Source organism: Acomys minous, assembly GCF_964271855.1.
Source record: "Acomys minous genome assembly, chromosome: 1".
Lineage (NCBI taxonomy): Eukaryota > Metazoa > Chordata > Mammalia > Rodentia > Muridae > Acomys > Acomys minous.
Window position 1 is genome coordinate 99,910,770 of NC_140483.1, and position 9,821 is coordinate 99,920,590.

At 35.2% G+C, this 9,821-nt stretch overlaps 1 protein-coding gene and 1 long non-coding RNA gene across 2 annotated transcripts in view; one reads left to right on the forward strand and one right to left on the reverse strand.

Annotated features, from left to right (window-relative positions):
* Positions 1-223: 223 nt before the first annotated feature.
* Positions 224-9,821, reverse strand: part of LOC311600609 — an 82,903-nt gene continuing 73,305 nt past the window's right edge. Inside the window, exon 4 of the long non-coding RNA XR_014780288.1 lies at positions 224-647. This is a non-coding gene — a long non-coding RNA (uncharacterized lncRNA). The remainder of the gene's footprint in view (positions 648-9,821) is intronic.
* LOC311600604 (HIG1 domain family member 1A, mitochondrial-like) lies at positions 5,657-7,051 on the forward strand. The gene is given in 3 exon segments (XM_084787535.1): positions 5,657-6,430; positions 6,432-6,451; positions 6,453-7,051. Coding segments are annotated over 3 exon segments (282 nt in total). The 5' UTR covers positions 5,657-6,379; the 3' UTR covers positions 6,664-7,051.

A 9,821-nucleotide genomic window follows, 5' to 3' on the forward strand; every position in this document is an offset into this window, starting at 1 on the left:
CTCATTTTTTTACTTAAGTTTTTCTTTTCCCTCTTTCTTTTTTTAGGTTTAGAATAATATTACAATTGGCATTTACTTAAATTACAACTCCTCCTCAAATTTCGCTAACTTGAAAGAACTCTGAGATATATATATAGAAAAAATATATACATTTTATAATTATATATATAGCTTGTGATATCAAAAATCATATAAAATAAATAAATTTATTAGGCAAATGAATTCTACATACAGCTGAAAAATAAATAAATACACATATAAAATAATGGATGGAAAAGGCTACTAAATACATATTGAAGTCATTAAAATATTTAAACTAGACCCTATATTGCTTATTTTTGCAAATAAAAGATCACATGAATAACAATTTGATAATAACCATCTATGATAGTATATGATGCTAACACAGTATCCTGTCATCATGTGTATTAAGACAATGAATACAATATTAATTCTCCTGAGGTAGAAAGTGACTGAAACCTAAACCAACTTATTAGCCTAAAATGAGTGTGTAGTCTGGTACGGTTGGCCTGAAAAGCTTTAGGCCTAGTATGGCTGAATGAAGCCCTCAGACAGTGGTGAATTAAAGCTGTCTTGTTCTTGACAGTTAACTTCTCTGGCTCTGCTTAGTTCAATTTCCCCATGACCTGTGGGAAGAAAGAAGAATCTGTGTGACCTTCAGTTTAAATACTGATACTTTAAATCCTATAACATTGAAGATAGAAATGAATGTGCAATGAAAATGATCCAAGTGAAAAAAAATACAGTAAAAAAACTTTAAAAGGAAAACCAAAACATTATCTCCAACCAATAACTGTATCATCCTTCAAACCACAGCTCAGTAAAGTATGGTAGAGCCTGGGTGGTAGAACGCATGAAATCTGGCAGAGGAGGAAGGTCTCTGAACGTACAGAAACCAAAAATTACTTGAAAACCAAATGTGTAAAGACATTGGTGGTAGTGGTGGCAGGTGCTAGTCTGTGCCTCTCACAGTGATATTTCCTGGAAACCATGGTTCGGAGCATACTGCTCATGCTGAAGAACTGGGCTCAGATGGGAGACGATGTGCACTGTTTAGAAAGTCACTTTTTTCTTTCTGTACTGCTTTCTGCTGTTACAGTAACATCTTGGTTAAATTACAGGAAACAAAGAATAAATATTCCCCTGCCATCATTCCTCAGCATGTATCAAATTAATATCCATTGAATGCATTGTATTATTGTTCGATTTTAATTATTGTTTGAATTTTGGATTGTGCTTCATAAAAAGCCAACTTTTTAATGAACGCTCACTTGTGATTAGGACAGAATTTCCAACAATTTCTGAAACTTCCCTAAGCACACTTCTGCCTTTTATACCATATAGTTATCTAGTGGTATGCTCAGCATTGGTTGTTATGAAAGTTAAACTGTAATCAATGCTGAGAAATGTTGGATAGTTTATGTTCAGATCAGTATTCAATGTTCTCCAGAGATGTAATTTTTTGTGTAAAAATAAAAGAGTACATCTATTTCAGTAGTAAAAATTCTTTCATTTTAACAAATGATAGAATTATATATCTATCAAGAAACCATTTATTTATATTTCTTCATGATTCATTATTGATAAAAGTTTGATTTGTATATCTATTATATTTGTAGGATAATGGTTACATAAACATTTTGAGTGCTAAAAGATGTTGCAAGTAGAGACTGCTTAAAAGTTCTGTATTGAGTTACAAGAAAGAATCACCCTGTATTCAAATAAAATTTATGTGGACATGGATGGCAAGAATTTATCACATTGTTTCTGTAGAATGGGAGGCAGCAGGACAGAGGAGACAGGAAACCTTTGTCACAGTTACTGCAGTTGGCTGTGCAGCCAAAATGAGTAGTAATTGAAAGTATCAAATGGAGGAATGGGGAAAAGGAAACCCAGGTTCCCAGTCTGCCAAACTTCAGACAGACTGAATACTGAAATGATGTTTTGTCTTTAAATTAATTTTCATTATTTATATTTCATGCATTCTCTAATTCTACAAGATCAATTCCATAATGAGGGATAGTAAAAAAAAAATCCCTGGTTTTCATTCAGAGTATTAAGATATTTCAGAAAATATATCATAAAAACATTGAATAGTTGCCAAGAAATTTTGTAAACTGTTCCATATATTTTATTAAAAGTATTATGTAATGAGCCATAACTTTGTGTGAATTTTATTTAATCCAGTAAAAACACAGAAAAGTTCAAATTGAATAGAAATTTATTTTATAATTTGCATAAATGTTTTCAGCATGTTAAATTTAATTGCAATTAAGTATGGAATTCTTAGGCATTAATTCACTAAGCATTGTTTAGTCAAATGTACACATAAAGTAAGATATATTTCTCTCTCTGCTTCCCTTTCCATTTTCTTTCTCCATGTCTTGTATAAGTTCATGAAGCATATATCTCCCCACATTTTGTCAACAGTTAATTATTAGCTAATCTGAATCCTTAATCTAGTTCATGCATAAATCAAAATTTGCAATTGAGCATGCAGTGTATTTAATACTCAAATTTAATTGACTTATTTTAAGAAAGTTTCAAATCAGTGTGAATCTCATACTCAGATAATAATCAAACTTAATGTTCTATTTTTATTGAGAATCAGTGCTTTCAATATATGCTATTGCTATAATTAATTAAAATTATTAAAATAAATATTTAAGGGATTAAGATATGACTCAGTGGTTAAGAACACTTGCTTATCTTTCGGGGAACTGGAGTTCCATTCCCAGATCCACATTGGGTGGTACACAATCTCCCTTAACTTTACTCCAGGACATCCTAGACACTACTTTGGCCGCCAATGGCATAAGCACCCGTGTATACACACACACAAACACACACACACTAATAATAATAATAATAACAAATTATGTCTTCATTTAAAATAATAAATATTGAAAATAATATATTTGATAAACATATTTTGAAATAACAGAAAAAATATCAGTATACACATTTATTTCTAAGGTGTCGAAAGGAAAAAATTAAACAACCAGAAAATAAGGCCAATGTAACATATTTGATCAAAAGTTATTTTTAATACCATTGGATGGGGACATGATTTTTCTTAATTCATGCCTTTCAAAGTATTAAACAACCTTCTAACATTTAATAAAAGTGCCATATTTATTTAAAATTTTCTTTGTTCATTTTGTACTATTGCCATTTGTTTGTTTCTGTTTTATCTCATTTTATTGTATCATTTTTCCTTCGATGTCTGTCTGTTTTCTAGGAAAAGACAGAAAGGATATAACTTTTGATGAAGGGAGAATCTTAGAGGGGCTGAGGGAGGGGAAACTGCAATCAGAATATATTGTATCGAAAAACTCTATTTTCATTAAAAGAAAATAAAATTGTGAATAAATAAAATAAAATATTACTTTGAAAGACAGTTTTCATTTCATTTCATCATATTAGACCTAAAAGATACGTATAAGAATATATCGAAACCATGGAGAGACTTTTTTAGAGCCAAATCTGAAAAACACTTCATTTAACTGAATTTTAAGACAGCACTCAAAATTAAACTTTAATCATACAAAAAGTGGTAAGGAACAGTTGTCCTTAGGGTGCATCACCAAATGCGTATTTGATGAAAAGTGTGACTTTGAAGCTGTTCAGCCAGGAACAAGTTAAGTAGTACAATCACATCAAAACTAGATTTAAAAAAACCAACAAACAACTGTAGTGGTTAACTTTAGGAGCTAAAAAGACACTGTGAATCCAATGCCCAGGAGAAAGAATTTTGTAACTTTTTAGTTGATAATACTTCTTTTATGATGCCATGATACCCACTTGTATTGAATCCATATATATACAATTCTTGTCTATCAATCAAATTTAAATGTCTTGTGGAAAATCCCACAGGCTCAATGCTAAATTTCCTCACATTTGTCAAACCTGTTTATATTGAATTTCCACTTACATCAACCTATTAGTTTCACCAGCTATACTGTGTTTTTATAGGACTTTGAAGCATTTCCTAGTACCACTGAGAGAAGGCTGAACAACAAAGCCAGAGATACTACAAACACACTTTCCTACGTATATTACATTACTTTTGGTTATCAAAAACTTTTATCTGATTTCTGGAAATTGGATATATCACAAGCTTGTTTCACTTTCTGTAGTGTTGGAGCATGGCTGAGTGAAATTGTGAGCATGCTAGAGCCTGATGAAATAGAATGCTCTTTAATTGTTGTAGTCTAGTTTTGTTGAATATATAAAGAAATTTGCAAGTATTTCAGGATGATTTTCTTACACTATAAGAAAACAATGGATGGATTTCTTTTTATTTTAGAGTACGTAGTTTGTTTTAATATATAAGACATAAATCATTATCCATACTCATGTTATATTAGGCCCTAGGGACCATGGAGTGGCTGTAAAATCAGTCCTGTAAAAGCTTAAACATTGATATCACAGGACTTATTGTGCTCAACATTCTAGTTTAGGTGAATTCAATTTTCTTCTCCTGAAAGTAAAAGGAAATTTTCTTCTTGATGTTGTATTTTTCATAAATGCTACCAAGGAGTTTTCATGTTTAGATATGACTTTCACAAGATTGAATGTGTTGGTTACCACTTAAATTTATTATTTGACTTTCATAACATTCCTATGTGAAATATGGCTTGGGAATATATCTTCTTTATGGATACAGAAAATATGCCATATTTTAGGATTTAGCTACTTCTTTTATAGAAATCATTTAGCTTTTCATAGTTATAATGATTTTGAGAAATAAGTCCATTTTAATGGAAAGGAGAAAAGAATAGTTTTGCTTTAGAATCATGAAAGTTTCAGCTGACAAACAGGAGGACAAATCTTACAGTGGGTAGCATGTGGTGGGGTGGCGGGGCTAAGATACTAATCCAAATGGGGCTTAAAAGAGAAAGGAGGAGTGGGAGAGCTCTAACAACCTCTCCAAGGGCAAGAACAGTAACCTAATCCCCACTCACTGGGGTCCACTCATTGAAGTTTCCCCTACCTCCCATAATCTATGAAGGCTGGCAACCCAGCACTTATCTACGGGTCTTGCAAAGACATGAAATCTCTAGGCTCTAAGAGTGAAGAAACCAGAAAGTGAATAATTTACTTCAGAGTACACACGATGGATTGCCAGATGTGAGGTCTTAATGCATAGTGAAGTAAATATTATTTTAGGGACAAAATGTTAACTTTGTGGTGCATTTTGAAGACATTTTGCAAGATGGAGAACAGGATGTCTGTACAGCTAATGCTCTAAAATGGGAGTCCAAAATTTGCACAGAGAAATTGAAGGTTTCAAAATACTCTGTGCAGTGATTGTAAAAGTGAAGCGCTCCATTCTACCACCGTTTTATAGCTGTGCGTTCCATAGATGGAAGGAGTCTAGAGTGACTTAGACCAATGTCCTCAAACCTCACCAAGTGACTAATTCAAGGGAGAGGAGGAGTATTAAAGTGTAGAGAGGCATCCCAAGGTCCTTGTGAAAATTTGCTTTGATCATATTACTTACTACACCTTAGGCAAGATTTATAAGCACAAAGTAGTCTAGGTCTCAGTAGTTTTAAATCTGCATAATAGAGACAAATTTTATTGATTACAAATGGTTGTCCCAACAGTGGCGTGCAGTAAAGGCTCTGTTAGAGGTAGTAGGAGCTCAACGAACAACGAGAAGCAAATATACATTTTTCTCATTCATATCTTTCTTTATTACATAGGCTCTGTACACAAATGCTTTCGTAGTGTTTGTCACTTACAGGTTTGTTGCTGTCCTGGTTAGGGTTTCTATTGCTGCTATGAAACACGTGACAAAAAAAAAAAAAAGCAAGGTGGGGAAGAAAGGGAGTATTTGGCTTGCACTTACCTATTGCTACTTATCAATCTAAGGAACATCAAGACAAGAAATCAAATAGGCAGGTACCTGGAGACAGGAGCTGATGCAGAGGCAATGGAGGAGTGCTGCTTACTGGCTTGCTCATCATGGCTTGCTCAGACTGCTTTATTATAGAACCCAGGGCCATTAGGCCGGGGATGACAGCACTCACAATGAGATGAGCCCTCCTCCATCAGTCAGTAATTAAGAAAATGTTCTACAGGCCTAACTTGTGGAAACATTTTCTTAATTGTGGTTTTCTTGTCTCAGATGACTTCAAATTCTGTCAAGTTGATGTAAAGCAATCCAGCACAATTGTTCAGAGTTATAAGCTTGAGAAAGAAATCTGACTATATAAAGTTACTTTTCTTGAAAAGAGCATTATAGCTATCTTCAAAAATAGTTATTTATGGGTCTCAGGGGGATCCATGACCAGAAGCCGGCAGGACAGGAAGGGGCAACGGATGTCCGAAGACTCTACAAGAAATCACAATGTCAACCAACACAGACCTTTCTCTTTCTTCATATGCTGCAGGTCAGGGAGTCTAAGTTTATTCGGAAAGCTAGAGACACCATTTGTCCCCATTGGAATGGCAGGGTTCACAGTGATCGTTGCATATGGCTTGTACAAACTGAAGAGCAGGGGAAATATGAGGATTTCCATTCACCTGATCCACAAGCGTGTGGCGGCCCAGGGCTTTGTGGTTGGAGCCATGACTCTTGGTATGGGCTATTCCATGTATAAAGAGTGTTGGGCCAAGCCAAGCCTTAGATGAAGCTTTGCTGCCGAGCCTGGGAAGTCCTGGCTGTAGTTAGGCATCTCACATTGAGCTTCCATGTTTGTGTCTGTAATGAATAACGTGGGTTTAGATGACAAAAAATAGTTATTATTTAAAATGACTTTGTCTTTAGGTTGGTAAGATGGCTTAGTGTGTAAAGATTCTGGCCGCTAAGCTTGGTGACATGAGCTTGATCTCTGAAACCAGACAGAGGAAATAGAGAACAAACTCTACAAAGAAGACCTCTGATGTCTATCCACGCTCTCTGGCATGCATGCCAAAGATACACATATGAAATATAACAAAAAATAGGTGTAAAAATTAAAACCACTTAATGAGTATAAGGTTACCAAGAAGAAACTTGATATCCTATGAGCATATACAGGGGGAGGTAATCCCCCTCAGGAACAGTCATAGGGGAGGGGAATAAGGGGAAAATAGGAGGGAGGGAAGAATGGGAGGATACAAGGGATGGAATAACCATTGAGATTTAATGAGAATAAATTAATTTTTAAAAAAAGAAAAAACAGGGAAAAAATTAAAAGTACTTTCACCATCTAATGCATGTCTTCTTAACTGATAAACACTGTACAAAAGAGCTCTAAGAATATTATTTCTGTTTAATTTAAAGAAATTAGTCTGCAAAGCATTAGGTTTTATTATATTATTCAAAAATAATCTGTTTCTGCTAACCTTCCTTCATCTTCTTGCCCATCCTTAATCATGCCATCCCACCTAGTATCCTTGTACTCTGAATATCTGTCATTGTTTTCCACTTTCAAGTGGCATGTGTCCCATGATTCTCCTTACCCCTATTCTCTTGTTTTCACTCTTGTGGTTCTTTTCTAGTTTTATCACAGGTAAACAGATGCACGTGTGCACACTCACACACAAACACACACACACACACACACACACACACACACACACACTTTCAGATCTAAGATCTACATATGAGGTCAGATCCACATATGAGAAGATAAAATGCATTATTTGTTTATCTGTATCTGGGTCATGTAATGATTTCTAGACACATTCATATTATCATTTCTTATCATTAATGTCATTGATTTTTATAGCCAACAAAAGTCCATTGTACACATGTAATACATTTTCATTATGTATCCATTATAATTGTTGATGAAAGATAAATAATAAATCATAAACATGTGCATGTTTTATAGTTATGAGAGAGATGCTGGAAGAACTTTTCAAATGACAATACAGCTTCAAAAATAAAAATCTGACACTCATTAGAATATGAGGAAATACTACATAAATATCAAAATATTTGAAACATGTACATAAGGAAATACAATTCTTAAAAATAATAAAATTTCATGACAATATATGGAAAATAGTGGCCATTATAGAGAAGGGGGAAGGACAGTACAACACAAGAGTTGTTGAGTAGTGTGGAGTGAGGTGTGAGGACTTAAGGAAATCTGTAATGGGCAAAAAGAGATTAAAGATTAAGTAGAAGTCTGAGGAGGAGGAACCAGTTGAAAAAAGGAAGAATATATGGAAAAGCTTCACAGAAATCTACTATCATATAACAATATATTATCATAAAAATTTTCTATAAAATGTAAAAAGACTGAATGGAAGTGATTTCCATGATCAGATAATCCTATTTTGAATTATGTGGTTCTGCTAAGCTAGGGATAAAGAACTGCTTGTGATTAAGAAGTCAGAATCACTAATGTGAAACTTTTAGAATACTCGATGATGGTGAGCTGGAACTGCGAGATTTGTCACAATTAGGAAGAGATCAGCTGTGGGTCTCCATGTCAGTTTCCATCAGATGCTGGGTGAAACCTTGCTGATGACATTGGTGTGAGGCGCTTGTCTGTAAGTATAGTGGAATATCCTTAATACGCCTAGGCTCCATTTCATGGCATGGGTCTCAAGCTAGGCTAGTCATTTACTGACTCTTCTTTCACATTCTGCTCCGTCTTTTATCCTTAGACATCTTGTTGGCAGGACAAATTGTGATTCTAAAATTTTGTGGCTGTGTTTGTTTGTTCATTTGTTTGATTTTTTGTTTTTGAGAATCCTGAGGAAGAGCTGGGGAGAAAGAATTGAGGGAGCCAGAGGAGTCAAAGACACAAGAAAACCTACAGAACCAATTAACCTGGGCCCATAGGGGCTCACAGAGACTAAATAGACAACCAGAGAGCATGCACAGGACAGACCTAAGACCTCTGCAAAAATGTAACAGTTGTGTAACTGGATCTTCATGTGGAACTACCAGACTGGAGGTAGGGGCTGTCTCTGACTACAGGGCCTGTCTCTGGATACTTTTCCACTAACTGGGCTGCCTTGCCTAGACTCTATGAAAGAAGAGGAGCTAATCTTACTGCACCTTGATATAGCAAGGATGGTTAATATCCATGGGAGACTGCCCCTTTTTCTGAGGAGACTGGGAGTAGGGCTGGATGGGTTATGGTTAGAGTTAAGAAGACTAGAAAGAGATGAGAGAGGGGGAAAGAAAAGATTTCACTGATGTGAAATCTTCTGCAGAGAGAATTTGTACACAGTGGTCGTGTTCCAAAGGAGGCCAAGTTTGTACTGCACACTGGTGAATAAACTTGGCAGTGTAAGGGTCACCCAGGTGGGGTTGATCTTGAAGGCATGAAAGGATACTGAGAGCAGCTGAGGCTTGCCACTGTGTGACTGGGCCAGAGTCCCTGAAGACAGCCCAGGAAAGGTCATCATGGATACTGGAGTCCAGTTGCAGGAGAAGTCCCAGCAGTATGGAGATGTCACTACCAATTGTGAAGGATTGGTTGTGTTTGCTGTAATCTAACTTAGGCCTTCTATGTGAAAAGCTCACTTTTTATATATATGAAGACAACAGCTTACACTAACAGTTACAAGAAAACTGGAAGAAACAATGCTATAGAGCAGTGATACCTTTGGAAGGAGGCTTCAGAATTTTCTTGGGAGACTTGGAGAGTGTGACTTTAGGACATGAATCTAAAGTGTGTGGCAAAGTTGCCTGAGTACACTGCATGTGTTCATTTCTTTCCTATAGTGGAGATTATGGTTTTAAAGACATGAAAGAAAAGAGTGACTGTAAATGGGTAAATGGATTAGAATCAAGGTCAATGTAGAAAACAAGAATAATATGATTGTAAGTATTTAAGCCATAT